Genomic DNA, 17712 nt, shown 5'->3' on the forward strand with positions numbered 1-17712 from the left:
TTGCAGAAGTGAGTTTCCAGAGCAAATGAGGAATTTAAAGACATTCAGCACTGCAGCTTATATGGCTATTGTCTTTTCCAGGTATGTTGGGAGACAGAGGTACAACTTACAGTAATAGTCCATATATTCTTTTTTATTATCTCATCAGAATAGCAGCAAGGGGTGCTATATAACTAAAAGCTCCTGAACTGTGAGACATCTGAAGCAGAAAGCTAGCATTTGTCTAGATGAGAATAGTTAGATGTGCCCAACAAGTGGAGGGGGAACTGGGATGGACAGGATAGCACCAGTACAGATCTGTGAGCTCTGATGTCCCAAGAGAGAAGTTTGCAAGAGGTACCAGCCACAACTCAGCCGATCACAGCCTACATCAAAGCAAGAATTCCTCTTCATGTAATACCGATTTACATTCATCAGCTTCTCACCACTGTGAGCTGCAACATTTCCTAGTATGAATTTCTACTGTCTAGCTTAACCTTTAATTTTGCAAAGAGAAATAAAGAAATGTTTGTGAAGCTGCTGGTCCCTGAACTAAATAGTACTGAAAGCTTTGCCTTCTATTTTCAATGCCATCACTTGTTACAGCAGGTACTATTGCCCAACTATTGCCCATAGTAATATCCCCACTCTTCCTATGAATTTAGGAGGACAGTGTAATATTGCTGTTGAGGATTGTGCAACACAGCTGCAACCACTTCTTCTCAGCAGTTCAGTGCTGAATGCTTTCATCCAGATGGTTGTCAAAAAAGACATCGGAACTTCCTCTGATGACAGCGGGTCAATCCGTAAGGACACCTGAAACAAGAACTGTGTGTGGCTTCAGTTCACTGTCAAGCCCTTCAAAAATGATGATGAGATAGGAAATACCCTGTGACGGCAAGATGGCTAATGTTCGCAATTTTATTGTATATCATATTCTTTAGAGGTTTGCTTTCAAAAAACTACTCTGCAGGACTATCTGAAGATCTCAGCTGTTAGTTTTAAAAATGAATTTTTTAGCTCTTGTGTTTATAGGTACAGAAGAATTCCTGGAGAATTAAAAAATGGAGGACTAACAAAAAGAACAGAGTGTTTGTTATTTTTGAGCTGATCTCATGATTTTTGGTTTCCTGATTCATGATTCTGTCATGTTGATGGTAATATAGGTGTCATGTAATGGAAATGAACAGTCCCTCTGCTATTTCTGCTTCTGCCTAAATAGTCTTACTTTCTAAAGGCCACAACTCCTCCATTACTGGTTGCTGGGACTAATCACACAAATAAATTACAGTTTTATAGAGAAAGAGGGAAATGCTGATATGTTATCCTCTGTGTCTTGTGAGCCTGCCTAATGTGGCTACAGCGTTTAGGGAAGATTTCTTTTTAATGTGCAGGCTCAAAAAGGAAGACATTTACTTCTGGGCAGTCTGCAGTCTCTGCTCTTACTTATTTGTTCCAATGCTGAGTGTAGCTATGTTATCCTCTGTGTCTTGAGCCTGCCTCTAATGTGGCTACAGCGTTTAGGGAAGATTTCTTTTTAATGTGAAAACTGCAGGCTCAAAAAGGAAGACATTTACTTCTGGGCAGTCTCCAGCTTCTGCTCTTACTTATTTGTTCCTGAGTTTTTTTGGTGAGGATGAGGAAACAATGAGCCTGAATTGTGATGTGAATTTGAAAAACAGAGAACTGGTACAGTTTTGCGTGCCTAACTTCTGCGGTAAGAGAAGCCTTGTTTCCAGAGCCTGGAACGTATTTCAGATGCACCAGGGGAGGGAACATAACGGTATTGCTTCCAAACACTGCTTGAATGATATCCCAAGTTCCTCTACCACCCGCTTCCAGTCCCAATAAAAATTAAACATGAATAACTGTAGTGGATACCACATCTCTTTCAAACCTCAAATGCAAGGCATGCTTCCGGAATGCGGATGTTATCGAAAAAAGCAAACTGAGGAAGTGGCCATTGCCATGGAAAATAGAAGGAAAAAAAAAACCAGAATAAAGAAGAGCACGTAAACCTGTTCTAACAACTCATGCAAAGAAGAGAAGATATCCACAGCTAGAGTAAGGCTCCAAACAAGAACTCTCTTCACCTTGCAAATGTATTTGCAGAAGTTCTGGGTTTTTCTTTCATTCGTCAAGATTGGACCATATCTAATGCTAGCCCATACCCATCCAGTGCTGTGACATGAAGATTTGCCTGTCCAGGCTTTTAGCTCTCCCTCTGCAGAGAGGACTTTTGTCCTATCCAGAACCTTTTGCAATCATTGTTTGACTCAGTACTTGACCCAAGGGCAGTCTTTCAGTTTGTAGAGATCTCAGAGACAGGGGAACTTTGCACAGCTTTTAAAATCCCTGGGAGGAGATGTGTTCAAAATCAAGCACGCTCTAGGATGTTTTGCTTGGATTTTTGGATTCCGTATGTCATCTGATCTCAGTACTCTCTTTCCTTACCAAACTTAACCTTTTCATAAGGCAACTTCAGAATTTCCACAGAAACTGCCACTTTCAAAATTTGTGAAACTTTCAGAATTTGGGAAGTTGAAGCCCTTTAGTTTTTTATGGTTTTGGTTTGTTTTGTTTTAAATGAATGCCATTTAGAGGTACTGGATACTTGATAAAACATGCTGAGCACGTTCGGATCTGATGTTGAAGAATATGTTTGCCAGATTAGTGGATAGATATTATGCAATCCTAGATCTAATTTCTCTGCTCTAACAAGGAGACACATAATTCCTTGCTCCAAATGAAAAGCAAGGAAGCTACTCTTCTGAGGGAAGCTGGCATGCCGTGTTATCCCTTTTCTAGTCTCACTCATCCTAGTTCTAGTGAACGTGCTTTTCCGAAGGTCAGCAACGTTCTCATTCTGCATCCTGGGGACACACCCCCACACAGAGACACTCTCATCAAGGATATTTTTCTTTCTCTCTCATGACCAACTGAGTCAGTGTACCTAGTCAGCAGCTGGCAAATATCATGCCTTACAAACACAAAATAGGCCACCGCAAATCCCACGTGAGGATAAAGCCCATTGCTCACTCAACTTCTCATCTAAATTGAGGGCGGAAGTGAGGAATAAGACCAAGCGGTGTTTATTTCTTCTTCTTTAGTTCTTTGCCCTCTTAAAACCAGAGACGGCTCTTCTAGTGCCCCAGGATTGACAATCTTAGTTTTTTCCTTTTTTTATCTGCAACCATCTGCATCTTAGTCATTAAGCTAATAACAGTGTTATTAGCTGTTGTTTTCCAGATCCCTTAAAAAGGAAGAGAAACCTTTCAGGAAGGTAATAGCACTGGAAATTCTACATACAGTGAACTAAGAAGACTGTCTCTACATCCAAACAATAACTTCTTTCTAATTATTTTTGGAAACCAATTTATCCAGTTGTGAGCAATGGTATCCTATTAGTATCAATGGGTCTTCTTGTTTGAAATATAAAAAATGTCCTGGGTGCTGGCCAGGGCTGCACAGAGTTCTTCAGGCTCAAAGGTTTGAGACAATTTCAAATTAAGGATTTGCTGTCTGTTTTCTGTTTCTTTTTAACTCGCTCCTGATTTTATGCTTTTTCAGACTTCTAGTTATGCTTTGAGCAAATTCAGTAAGAAGTAAGTTAATCAGTTGAATAGATCGGGGTCTTTCATATCATGCATCTAGGGTTTGGGTTTTTTTAGAAGACGGAAGCTAATCTTAGCAGTTATTATAGTAAACTGATGTAAATGTTTGGAAATTAGTCATTTAAACCATGTTGGAGCTATTCCAGCCTTTCTGTTCTAGGTCAGATCTTATCAGATTTATGCTAATTTATCTGCATTTTCAATAAGCAGTTTTTGTGGTTATTCAACAATGTTGTACCATCTTTTCTTGGTGAGGACCTTTTCTATGCTGGCACAGCTGTAGGAAAGAAACAAAGAGTCTGGGATGGAGATTGGACTGTAGCCTGTGCTCCGATTTTGATGTGCTCTGGCTCTGGTTGATCTTCTGCAGCTTGGTTTAGCCTTTTGTTCCTACTACCTCTGCTCATAGCTCTTCTAAACTCTCACTGCTCCTTGGGTTAGCTATCTTAGAGTTTCTAGCCTAAATTTATTTATACTCAATATGAATAGGCCCATTTGGCCTTGTACCAGCATTGTCCTAAGGTATAAATAGCTCTTCTTCATGGATTCCTTTATAAAGTTCATGCCTGGTCTCAGTCCTTGTCTATCACAGTTAAGGAAGTAAAACTCTATTTAGTCTTCTCTTGTAAGATGGGCTCTTCGTTCCCTGATGTGCTTCACAGCACCTTCTTTGTATCTGCTCCTGTCTGAATGTTTCTCCTTCCAGCAAAGTTTTCAGAAAGTTTTGTGACTTGGTTATAGACATAACATAGACACTTTTCAGAGGTCTTCCAAAATAACCATGGCAGAGCTGGAAACAGCCAAACCTATCCTTCTCCCCTTTGCTTTGATTGTTCAAACTTGCTTCTTATGATTTAAATACCAGTGTTTTACATTCTGCAGCTGGGCAGAGTTTGCTTCTCATCTTTTTTACCTGCACCAGGCGACCGGGTGTTTTGACAGTATGTGTTGACTGATACTGTCTTTCTTTTCCAGGGAGGTTCAGCTTTTTCTCCAGCATCCATTATTACTAAGAGGAGAGCACAGACCCAAGCAGCGGTCCTGGCTGAAGATGTGGGATGCCCTTCATCCACCACTGAGGAAATTGTAGCCTGCCTCCGCCAGTTGCCTGCTCGTGTCCTCAATGATGCACAGACTAAGGTACACCATAGGAAAATACATGCCATTGGCAAGGAATCAAAAAGTTTCCATTGACGCAAAGCTGTGAGGAAGCTTAAAAAATAAATTTGGCTGAATCCTTGTGAAAGAGGAACTGGACTAGCTTTGGTGGAGTGATGCTGATGTCCATGACATCCACCTCTGACCTATGAATACTCACAGCTTGATTCTCCTTTAGCCTAAATTCCTTTTATACTACTTTGACCACGTCTTCCGAAATTAATCTAAATATAGTTTTCACCTTTTTTCAGCCCCCTCTCATCTGCCCCTGGGTGTTACTCCAGAGGAGAATCAAGTGTCTGTAGCTTCAGTAACTGCATTTTTGTAGAAAAGTAAGTGGAGAGGAATATCAGTGCTCTGTCTCTTAAGTGGGAGACTTGTGAAAGCTGCAGTATAAATGATTCTAGAGACGGATCCTTTACCCACAGATTAAAACACCCACCAGCAATACATTTTCCGGTCAGGACCAGCATAAAACCAATCCCTAATTTAAAACAATATTTTTATGACTATGAGACCATCAATTCTCTTGGCCTATTCAAGGCCTCTTGGCCTTGTTTCACCTACTGAAACTGTCAGCAAAAGCATTGCTTCCTGTTAATGGTGAGTTTGTACTTACATTAACTGACCACTTGTTCACTTGAAGGCTATCAGCTCAGTTTTCTGAAACATAAGTAAAATGGAAATGACCAGGGTGAGCTAATTTAACTGCACTATTATTGCTTTTTTGTTAATCTAGCTCCTAGCTATAAGTGGTCCATTCCAGTACTGGGGTCCAGTGATGGATGGAATTTACCTTCAGGAACCTTTAGCTAAAGCCCTGCAGCGCCCTCAACTTTGGAAAGTAGATCTGCTCATTGGAAGTGCTCAGCAAGATGGGTTGATCAGCAGAGCTAAGGCAATTAAGGTAGGAAGAGACTCACTGTTAAGGAACTGATAGTATTACTATTACTATAGTGATGACGGTAATCATACGCAGCCAGGACAGATCCTTTTTGATTTCTACAATTTGTGAATTATACCTCATGCAAATATGCAAAGGCATTGTTGATCTCCAGCCGGTCCTGTTTAGGCTGATTAATGGCATTATTATATTTGTTGATTAAAACTACTGGGGAAGATATGAAAAGGTAAAAGATCAGCAATGATTTAGCGTGTATTAATATGCAGCAGTATGTTTTACTGTCTCTGAAATCCTATTTATATTGCAATCTCAGTTGTGTATCACAAAGAAGAAAGCAAGGTCATAACTTGGTTATGAAGTTCTTCACTGTGCAACAGGGCTAAGTCAGTCTTTTCCATGCCAACTTTTTTTTTGTGGCAACCTTTTTTCTCTGTTGCCTTTAAGAAGTACGTTTTCTTGTAAAGATGATTCTGAATATGGACTAGCTATGACTAAGAATAGCACTGGCCTGATGTGTGGGCTAGGGTATCGGGGCATAAACCGGTGAAATGAAAAAGAATTGTGTCCGTGCTGTACTTTGGACATAAAAGTCGTCAAAAGCATGAAGGTCTACCCAGAGGGATTTTGCATCTTCTTGTGAACCCTCTGACACTGTCTGTTCTTGAGACAGCACATCAACTCTTCTAGTTCATTTGTCCTTCTCTACGATGGGAACAATAGCACTTCCCTGTTTAACACTGCCAAATTAAATTAAATGTTCCAACGTGGTCGGATATGTGCTAAGAAATCGACAGGAGAATGTAACACGACAGGGACTATTTTGAAGGTTATCTAAGTGAACTGCAGGTCTGTTGCTATCTTTCTGTAACTGTGGATTTCATCTCTTAGGAGGCAGTGAAAGGTTAATCCCAGCTTCTCTTTGCTGGTAGCCAATAACACATAGACCAATTTACTTCAGAATTAATGACAAAATTACCCCTTTGAAAGAATGCTTTTTGACCCACCTGAATAAAGTTCATATTGCTTATTTAGTCTCCATCAGAAATTTCCTGCTGTTATTTCATGTATCTTTCTCTTTTGGAATCAATTAAAAGAGGAAGTCAGGCATAGGAAATGGACTGTGATGCTGGAGGCCTGCAGATAATGATCCAGACCCTGTGAGAGGGGAATAAACCTCAGTAACCTCATTACAAGTCATGTGATGAAGACTAGGAAGTGAAATTCTTTCCTTTACCACTATTTCAACATGTAACGGTTGTCTGCAAAACCGAAATGAAATTCCATGATGTATTAGAAATTATGCAACAAATCATGGTGTTAATGAAAGCCACAAGTGCTAAAAGCCAGCACTGTCAGGTTGAAATGAAAAGGAAAAACACTTGTAACTGAGAGCTCAGCCATAAAATGTTGTCTTTCCAAAAAGAAAATCTGGAATATCTTCTTTATTTAAAGGCTTGCAGTAAATAAGATTGGAAGGGGACTCAAAAAGTTAGTGCAACTCAACCCTAAGAAATGGTTGTATCTACTGCAACCTGAAAGACCTGTTTTAAAATCTCCTACTGCTGGAGATCTTCTGATCTCCTTTGGCAAGGGTTTAACTATCCTTACTTAGAAGGACAGTTAACTTATTTACTAGCTATTATAATAGTACCTACCTTACTTGGTGCTACTGCTGTAAGTCAGATTCCATCTCTATTCTAGAAAATTCATAATGTTTATGGTAGGTGATTATATTTTGTTTTCTCCCTTTTGACTTCCTTAAGCTGTTTTCATGTTCTCAGTAAGAACTGATGATTTTTTAATGCAGGTTTTCCTCTATTTCTATTTTCTTCAGGTTTTTAGGGCTTGAGGGAATATGACTGTTTTGACCAGTCTGTATTCCTGTCTTGGGATTGTTTTCTTAAAGACTCGCTGCAAGGTTAAAGTTTCCTGATTTCTTCCTTGTCCACACAGTTAGTGTATTAATTGCTGGGAAACTTCCTCCATCATTGAGCTATTTAAGAACATGCATTTTCCAGGTCCTCAAGAGCATTTCTACATCATAGCCATGACGATGCATGGTTGCAGTCAGTCAGATGATAAAGTCCTGAGTAGGCCACAGACGTATTTAGCTACAGTGGCAGAAACTGGTACGGGTGGTCATTGTTACCGAGAAGTCTGTGCCCTATTTTCTCTGTCATAATGTCATAAGGGATCTTTGATCTGTGCTAACTGTCCTCTCCCCACAATAGACCTAAAAGAAGGATTGGGACAACCCACACTGTATCCCACTCTTCTACTTTATTCGTTTTCAGGGTTCCCTTGAGGTAGATCTGACTTGCATCTTTCTGGGGAAACCCAAAGCTGGTTTTACTGGTATGCTAAGGAAGGTGGGAGGGCTTAGCTGGCGGACAGAGCACTGAACTCAACTCAGGGAACCAAGACATAGTTCCTAGTTTGCCTCTGACTACAACCAAGTTATTTAATCTGTTCTACAAAGAGGGGACCAAACCTCCCTGGGCTGAAAATCCATCTGTGGATGTGCTCCAACTCTGTAGAGAGAAGAACCACGCATGTATTTGGGTAGATAAATGGCACAGCTGAAAGGTCCTGTGGCAAGTGTATGGAATTGGCAAAAAGTCCTTCATTTCCACCTCCTTTAGGATGACTGATTTCAGTGTAGTCAGATGCAAAGAGTGGGGGATAGAAAAATTTAACCCCTGCTGCCCTGTTCCACCAGTTCCCGGGAATAGCTGTGCTGGCAAATTCAGCCAAGGGCTTGCTCTATTAATCCTGGTCTTGCTCTATTAATACTGATCCTGCAAATGGTGAGGAGACACTTTTAGCCATTTGGATGCAAGCAAGCTTGAGGCGTGATGCAAATCTTATCACCTTAGACTGGAGTTGCATGCAAGTTTTATAAACTCTTAGCAGTCGAGTTTTAGGAGTGAGGGTAAAACCTCTAGACTGCAACCAGACCTGAAGGTGGTAAATCCAGTTGACACCATGTTGTTCTGTGGGGGCTTACTGGCATTTGGTTGTGTTGGGTCTCTCTGTACTCCCCCTGCAACACTGTGCTTATGCCTGTTAAGACCTTCACCATTAAAAATGAAATAGAAAGACAGAAGGCACCACTTATGTGCTAGCAAAACATTCATGTTTGATTTGTTACTATTAAAGGCTGAGGTCTCTCAGTGATGCTTGCAGCAGAGCGTATGCTGAACATTCGTGCTCAATGTCTTGCCCATGAAAATGACCGTTTTATGGCATTCACTTGAATGCTTATTCACGTGTGCTGAGACAGATTTACCACTTCCTGGAGCACTTCGTACTCATCCCCAGTGCAGCCATCAGATGGTTGAAACTAAGTGAGAAACAAAGCAGAGTTTTTTTAGGGAATGGCAAGTGGTGCCATAATGCACTATTATGTGGCATATGGAGTGGTTAAGCCTGAACCCGTTAACTGCAATTCCCATGGCAGACCTTCAGGGACATTAGCTTTGAGCAGTCATAGATTAGGGCAACTGAGCAGAAACCTCTAAAAGTGTTGATTTCAATTCCCAACTGGGCAAAATTTTATCCCTGTGCTATATGTGATGCTCAGGTGGGAGGATCTAATGGTTCCAACTGGCATTAAATATACAGTCACTCATGATGATCTATATCTGTGTTTGTCTGTAGATGCATGTAAGTCAGTACGGCCCTGTTTATGTCCTCCATATGTTCTGTGCCTACTATCTAATCTCCACATTGCAAGGATTGTTAAGTTTCTTTTTAGTTGGAAGACTAAGGTTGCACTTTATGTGTTTTCTTTCTTTTTCTTTCCCTCCTTAGTACAAATCTAGCTGGCTGCAGAACCCAGAATTAGGACATAGGGGAGTGGATAGATAGAAATATAGTTTATTTACCCCATGTAAGCAACTGGATCTACGCAGACCAGATCTTCCATCCTGCACTATATTAGTCAGTTAATTTCTTTATGGATAAAGGTATTCAGCAGCATGCAACAGATGGCAGATATGTGTATATTAATTGTAATGACCAGAGGAGCAGTGTCCTGATAAGTGCCATCAGTGAGGAGAATGGGCTGATAACAGCTCTTTACTTCATCTTGTAACTAGCTGGCAGGTTGAAACACTTGAAGCACCCTGCTGAATGGCTGGCAGGTCTTTCACCATCTTTTGTGACAACGTTTATCAAAAGCCTTTTAAGACCTAAGATCTGTACATATTCTGTTAGTATTATCACTATTCCAGTTTGTCAGAAAAGTACACTTTGCCCCTTGGAAGACGTAAATGTTTGGTCTACCAACTGCTACAATTTCTTTTTAAATAAAACAATGGACCAGATTCATTCATATGCTCCAGAAGCTATGCTGTGGGAACAAGAACAGTAAGCATTATATAACTCATTATTTAGACAATGTTTATGACCGCTTTGCATCACCAGAACAGTAGAAAGCAGTGCACCTGCTGTCTTTAATTATTTTCTTACCTACTTTCTAAAAATAGTTGAAACCCCCCCACTATAACTGAGGGCAGTTGCTAATACCTCTTTAAAGGTTAGCAGAATGTAAATTATTTTACATAATGTGCAGCTGTTACTATTAATCTGGTAGCAGCTGTTGTATCTACTGCTATTTGAAAATTGTTCCTTAATCATACATTTTCTAATGGGAAACATTTGTTGGACGTGGAAAATTGGTCAAATTGAATCAACTTCTGAAAAGTTAAAATGCATTGTCTTTTTAATGTTTCATGGGTTTTATTTTGAATGTATTGCTTTGTCTTGTGCTATCATGTTAAAGTCAGATGTTTAAATTATATTATATTGCAGCCAAAGCGACACTTGAGACATCGTGTTTCAGATTGTGCTACTTTAGTGCTGGTTGGGATGAAAAATCTCAAAATGTCTTACAAATGCCAGTTCTGTTTCTGATCCATCTCTGCCTCTTGAGTGCTTTTTCAGCTGACTCAACACACCTCAAGGACTCCATTCTATTATCAATGATTGCTGAGAAAGGTCACCAGAATTCTTGGGGCTTTTTGAAGAACACAGAAACTAGTACATAGGCGCAGTAAAAACCTAAGACTGACCGCACTGAGTCAGATCAAAGGCCCATTTAGCACAGAATGCTGTTTTCAGCAGTAGCTGAGAGTGGATGTTTGTAAGCAAATCTGACCCTTCTGCTAAATGCTCCCCAAACCTCCAGCACTTTGCAGCTCAGGGACTTCCTGGCCCGAATTGGTCTTTCTGTGATTAATAACCATCAACCAATTATTTTTTTTTTTTAATTCAAAAACATGTTCATGAAACTTCATCTTCACCAATTTTGGCATCCACAAAACCATGTGGCATGGAGTTCCTCAGCTTAACCATGTGTTGTGTGATGATGCATCTCCTTCTCTGTGGTTTTCAACTGTAATGTTTATTTGATGCTTGGTAGTTGATGAGGCAGAGAAGGATCAGTTCCTAGGGTACATAATCAAAACTCTAAGGTTTTTTCCTCTTTTTTTTTTCTCTCTGTTTTAAGTTATCCATGACAGGTGTAGAATAAGGTAAAAAATGCATTAAAAAACCCCCCAACAAAATGAAAGCATTGCATGAAAGTGCTTTGTACAGGATGCTTTACACATAAGAGCTTGGGCTCTGCATTGACACAGAAAAGCATCTGTTCTTATCCATATCTGCTAGCCAAGTCCACCAGCTCCAGTCACCAAATGAGAGATTCCTAATTAAACAGCAGCAATTCTTCTGCTGGTTAGTAGGGAGCTGAACTGATGTGTGCTGAAGCCGATGGGAATATTGCTTTTGAATTCAGTGAATCTGCAGTCAGGTCTTCAGCGATAATTTCTGTTCTTGCAGAAAAATATATGTGTCATCGCTGTATTTAAACTGAATGATTTTGCAGGCAAGTGTGCCGTGCAGTTTCGTATGTGGCATTTGTGTACATGAAGTGACGTGTCATGCGTGAGTTGCAGATCTTTTTCGAAGTACAGCTGTATTACTAAAACTGGCACCACAAGACTCTTTTCACATTGGATGGGCCAAAATATAGCAAAAGAAGAATTTATTACAAATACAAGGAAAATTGCTAAGATCTTTTTGGACCTTAGGATATTTGGTAGTGTTTTGAAATCCCTTTTAAAGTCACTTAACCAAAATGCAAAAAGCATTAGAGTATGTCAGTAAGGACAGGCCTCGGCCTCAGCAGATGGGGACTTACTTTCCATCTTTCATTTCTGTGAATCTGTTGAAAAGTAATTATTCCCTCTGTACTTTCTGTATAGGGTTGTGGAAAGACCTAGCTACGTGATGAAAACCATCTGTGGCCCATCAAAATAATATGTTCAGTAAAGCATCTATGGTAACTGTACTGGGCAGACACCAGCCTATTTTGCATCAGACTGACTGCCCAAAATAATATAGGTGGTTTATTAGATCTTTCTCTCTGGAGTTCTTATACTAAGTTTCAGCCAGTTTGCACCTGCAAGGTGCCCTCTTTAGAAAGGACTTGATCCAACTTGAAATAAATTATTTAAAATAAAAAAGGTGAAAAGTCTGAATTGATAAAATAAAAAACTTCCGCAAAGAGGGATGTGGTGGAAACTTCCAGCAGTCTTCAGCTTTGGTAAAAATAGGGTCGGGTAAGCAGTTTGGCATGGAAGATGGTCACCCACCCTGCTATCAGTAATTCTGCAGTGACATGGGCACTCTGCTCTGGGGAAAATGCCTTTATGTCAGGAAAGATTTCAGACCACAGATCTCAGGAAAAGGTCATTTCAAGGTAGGTCTCTCTGAAAGGCCGTAGGGGTTATGAAGTTTGAAGAGCATGGCTGCTGCTTTCATTGGGATTTGGAGAAGAGGGATTTCTCTTCCAGGGCTAAGGCAGATATTAGTCCAGAAGGGACCTAAATACAGGTCTTATGGCAGCCACATTTCTTTGTAGGTGTTCCCGGAAGAGGCAGAGTGATATAGCCATGAAATGGCTGTATGGCATGTTTGCTTTTTGGACTTTCCAAAGGAAAGGAGCAATATCTCCCTCTCTCCCCTTTAGTTTTCCGGCAGGGAGCTCATCAGAAAGACAGCATTGGGCACACTCACACTGGAAAACTATCCATGTGGACTACTTTTGTGGGAGCCAGCTGGGTTTCTGTAGTATTAGAGCTACATCTGCACAGCACTGTACCTATGATTTGGACTTACCAGCTTAGGGATTCAGTCCTATAGTATGTTTTGAGGAAGTCAATACAGCTGGCTGGTGACAGTCTTGGGAAAGCAAGAGTAGGACTGTTCCCTACTTCTTCCCCTAGGAATCAGAGATCACAGCAGAGAGGACTCGTTCCAGCAGAGGGAGATCTGAGCCTGTATTGTTCCATTAAAAATCTATCTTTTGTTTTTGTTTGTAAATTCCACGTATGCATTTTGTTCTCAGAAATTTGAAGAAAGTCAAGGAAGAGCCAACAGCAAAACAGCCTTTTATCAGGCTCTGCAAAATTCTCTAGGAGGAGAAGACTCAAACTCGTTCATTGAAGATGCAGCTACGTGGTATTACTCCCTCAAACACTCAACCGATGATTATTCATCCTTTTCCAGGGCTTTGGAAAATGCCACCCGGTAAGAAACTCATCCTATTACAACTGTGTGATTGGGGTTAAGCAAGGTTTGTTTTGCTTATCTCAAGTGTGCATTTATATTCTGAAAAACTTGAGAAATTCTTATGCAAATGAACAGAAAATGGGCAATATGATTTCATTTTCTGTGAGGTTTCCAGTGTCATTGGTAAACAGAAATTGAACTGACTTTTATGCCTTGTGAAAAGTTTGAATTGTCTTTCCTGAACGATCCAGACTACTAATGCTTCTTTGTGTACTCTTTCATGTCAAAGATGTCTTGGTTGTTTGCACACTCTGCATCAACTATTTCTTGAGTCCTCTCATCCCTGTGACAGTATAAGAACTAGTAGACTGGCTTTTATTCACAAACAGTCACCTAATTATACAGTTGCATACTTTTCCTAGTTTTTGCAAATTTGGAGAGTGGTCAAGTTTGAAAACTGATTTCAGCAATTACATTAATTTTTATACGAAACCTGCAAAATATATTTCTTCACAATGTCAGGCTTTCTACAGGTGAGTAACCTGTGTAAAAAGGTGAAGCATTTGTGAATGTTCAGAAAAGTGGCTCCCAACCCCATTCTGTGCATTGCTAATCTCCATTTTACCTATGGCAGAAGAATCCCCTTAAGGCTTATTCATGTATTTCCTTGACCCTTGTGTAATAATTTATGCCAGTGTACAGTGATTGTATAATGTCACCCAACCCACATTTTGCTCCCTTTGTGTATGGTTTCCCATGGTGAGAGAAAACAGAACCAGGCATTAGGATGCTCCTCTAGGAAGTCTTCTTGTGGAGGTGAAAGGAGAACACACGATATCTGACTCTTGCCCTGTTTGATCCATCAGGGCACACTGTAGACTCACAGTGCCTCCCAGCCTCTTCCGAAGGAAATGATGAAATGTCAGCAGATGGATGAGCAACTTACCTCCAGTATATACACTCCCATACTTTGCATTGAAACATTGCAGACAGGGACCATTGGGAAGTAGAAGATGAGCAATAGGCCATGTTCTCACTACCTAGTATATAATGCATAGCTTCTACCCTTAATTGGGTATGGCATCAGGGTCCAGCAGTTCTGGATAACAGTCAGTTTGAAGAGTTCATTGCCCTGTTGAACTAGGACTCCACAGCAGTCATGACACCTGTGGTAGGCCATAGAGACTGATGGATATCTTTAGCTTGGGTCACATGGTGGTTGGTCTGCAGAGAAGACTGTAGATTTTGCTCTCTCCCCCATGGGCAGCCAGTTTGCTTTAGCCAGTTACGGATCTTGAGCTGTAGCGGGGTGGGCCCGTTTTTCTGAAAGGAGGCAAACTGAGGGGAAATCTCCTTACCTCCTTTTTCCTGCCTCTGTGCAAACTTGGGGGCTGAATATTTAAGTGGAACAGATTTTCAGAAAATGAATCAAAAAACTCTTTCCCTATTCCTGTCTCTGCTTCACAAGCAGATTCGTTATGAAAACTCTTTACATTTCTAAGGTGATGTGTTTTATAAGCTGGTGGTTTGAGTCCTAGTGTGCCTGTCCGAGCTGTTTCACCTCTGTTCTGAACTGAGATGTCATAGCTACAAGGTCCTGGTATCTGTGCTCTCGGTGTTACAGCTTTCTGTCCCACTGTGAGCCTCTCCATGAGACCTTAGAGACGAGATTTTCCTTTCAGAAGGTCTTTGTCCTCCATCAGAATTGCAGGGTGTTGCTCCAGGGGAGCCTCAGGGAGCAGGAGGTGAACAGGAACCAAGATTCACTTGGAAACATCTGATCCAAGACAGCAGTGACCAAATCTGTTTGGGGAAGGTTTCTGGGTGGTCCAGGTGAGGTCACGGAGTGAACAAACCAGAAGGCTGTGGGTTGAGCTTTCTGCCATTTATCGAGTCTTGCACCATGCCGCATTTGCCTGCCTTGTGGTCTGTCCCAGGGACAGGCCACCCATCCCTGTGGCATCTGGGGCCACTGCATGCAGCCCACATGGAAGCACTGTGGTTCATGGGCATTAAAGCCAGAACTCATCTTCAATCTCTTTCCATCACCACCGTTACCCATGGGGCTATAATTCTTTAGTCAGATCAATAAGGTTTTAAGCCACAATAAAATACTGAAGGACTTACATTTTAACCCTTTTCCCCATCCAGAGATACCTCCATAAGGAGCTGTTATAACACAGGGCTGTCGCATTTGATCATCCACGTTCAGCCCAGGGCTCAGCGTGGTGCAAACACTGACTTTTGCAAAGCTATGATGGCTAGCTCACTGCTTGCATGCAGCAGGAATGCAATACACAAATAGCTCCTCTGGCTCTCAGCCTGCAAGCGCCCCGCAGCAGCCTCATGGCCATAGGGATTACCTGCTTGTTTGCAATATGAGGCAAATGACTTGACTAAGGAAAGAAGTGAATGTCTTAAAGAGTCATCAGGAGCAAGCAGAAGGATGAGTAGTGAAACCAGGACATCTGATGATAAACCTTTGCTTTAAACACTTTGGAAATTACTCCAGCTACAGGAGAAAGTGAGGGAGACAGCAGTTACAGAATGAGAGTCATCTACATCAGTATCACATACATGGTGGAGAAAAGAAGGTCTTGGTTCTGGTTTTTTGGTGTGTGTGTGTTTGTTTGTTTTGGTTGGTGGTTTTGTTTGGGTTTTTTTTAACAAAAAACTTACTACCAGCATAGGTGTGTAACCCAAGAAAAGTTCTATGTCAGGAAGTTATAATTAATTACTAATGTTTTAACAGGATTATAAAGTGAGAAAGCAACATAAGTCATTGTTATAAGCTACATACGTTGTGCATATTTTGTGGTTTTAAAATATTTCCACTTTTAAAATTGTTTTAGCTGCAATTCTCTGGTAATTTTCCCAGCTATAAAATGAGTTTCATTTTCTTTTTCTTTCCTTTTTTTTTTTCTTTAACTCTGTAAGAAACAGCCATTTCATTTTTGTGGTTACTATTTTTTAAATTTTTTTTTACTTCCCCAGAATAGCTGACTTTTTTCCCCCATAGCACCAACTGAGAATCAGTTTTAAGTGGTGAAATGTATCTCAAAGCATTTCTCGAGAGCTAATGCTCTCCACAGACTCCCTAGTTTTGAAAGACCATCTGCTCCTCTAAAACCCCATGCTGGTAGGCATGTGAAGAACAGTAATTTTCATTTCATATGGGTGTCGTCAACCATAACTGTCAGAGTATTGTGGTCAGTCAGCCCATAGCTTGTGGTCTCACAGATGGGCTTAAAATAAACTCTGCTGAACCAAGATAGCTACCCAAACAGTGCCTTTCATAATCATACCAGTTAAATATAGCAACATGTTTTTATGCTTCTCTGACACTGTTCTTTCTTGCCATCATTCTTTTTTTACCTACCAAGTTTGAAGGAGCAGCTACTGTTTCAGATTCACTAGACTGAGAATTGAAACCTCCTACTTCCGCAGCAGATAGGTTTGTGTGTGCTCATGTAGTTATGGATATATAAACACCCAAAGAGCGTGCTGAGTCTTTGAGAACATGTAGAATGAGAAATGCTGATATGTGTGTATATAATATTGCCTTGAGGAATCATAACGAGATACTTTGCAGTAAGGTGTCCTGTTTTCTGCCTGCCCCTCTTGAATTGCTTGTGCTCCTTCCAGCTACTGCTCACCCCACCTTCCAGCCCCACTTCTTGTGGCAGTGGAAGCTAGGAAGGTTTGGATATATTTGTTACACTCATACCTTTGTATTGCAATACCTGGTGATAAACTGATCATTTAACTATCTCATTGCACTCTTCTTGTTTAACCTTTCTCTCCCAGATATACTGCACCAGATATTCCATATTGATGAGCCCTGCCAGAGGCCCTGCAGAACAGCTCCAAAAGTGGTCTCTTACTTCTTCCAGCTCTGGAAACTATATCCAAAAAAATCACACAGATCCAAATGCAGGAACAATATTATTGATCCTTAACCCAGAAAATATATAAGTCCTTTTACTAGATGCTGTTGCAACCTAGTGGTGCCAGAAGAAGGAGCTTTATACTATTACAAGCATGGGCCCCCATAAACTAGACTAAAATGGGATTCTTTTGGCCAGGATACTCCTTATGTGTCAGATCTTGTTTCTTTAGTAATGTTACCATTGTTCAACACTCCATAAAACAGCAATTTTAGTGAATTATAAGCTGTAATGGGCTCATAGAGGGTGAATGTGGTTTCCCTCAGTGCACTTGAAGGCAGAGATATGACCTGTTTTGGAAGATTTAAAGAAGGCTATCAATATAGAAAGCGGTCTGTTGGTTGTGGTTTTTTTTTTTTTCCTTTCCTTTTTTCTGTTATGTGACTGAGTCTGTTCCCTGCTCCTCCTTTTTTATCAGTGACCAGTTTATCACGTGTCCCATCATAAACATGGCCAGTCACTGGGCTGCTGCCTCCAGAGGAAATGTCTTCATGTATCACGTACCTGAGAGCTCCTCACAGAGCGGGTAAGG

General features: G+C 40.7%; 1 protein-coding gene across 1 annotated transcript in view; it reads left to right on the forward strand.

Annotated features, from left to right (window-relative positions):
- Positions 1-17712, forward strand: part of TG (thyroglobulin) — a 169753-nt gene that overhangs the window by 132928 nt on the left and 19113 nt on the right. The window contains exons 43-46 of the mRNA XM_009273984.2: positions 4569-4733; positions 5491-5658; positions 13070-13251; positions 17599-17690. Coding sequence (XP_009272259.1) covers positions 4569-4733; positions 5491-5658; positions 13070-13251; positions 17599-17690 — 607 coding nt within the window. The remainder of the gene's footprint in view (positions 1-4568; positions 4734-5490; positions 5659-13069; positions 13252-17598; positions 17691-17712) is intronic.

Source organism: Aptenodytes forsteri, unplaced genomic scaffold, assembly GCF_000699145.1.
Source record: "Aptenodytes forsteri isolate BGI_AS27 unplaced genomic scaffold, ASM69914v1 Scaffold223, whole genome shotgun sequence".
Lineage (NCBI taxonomy): Eukaryota > Metazoa > Chordata > Aves > Sphenisciformes > Spheniscidae > Aptenodytes > Aptenodytes forsteri.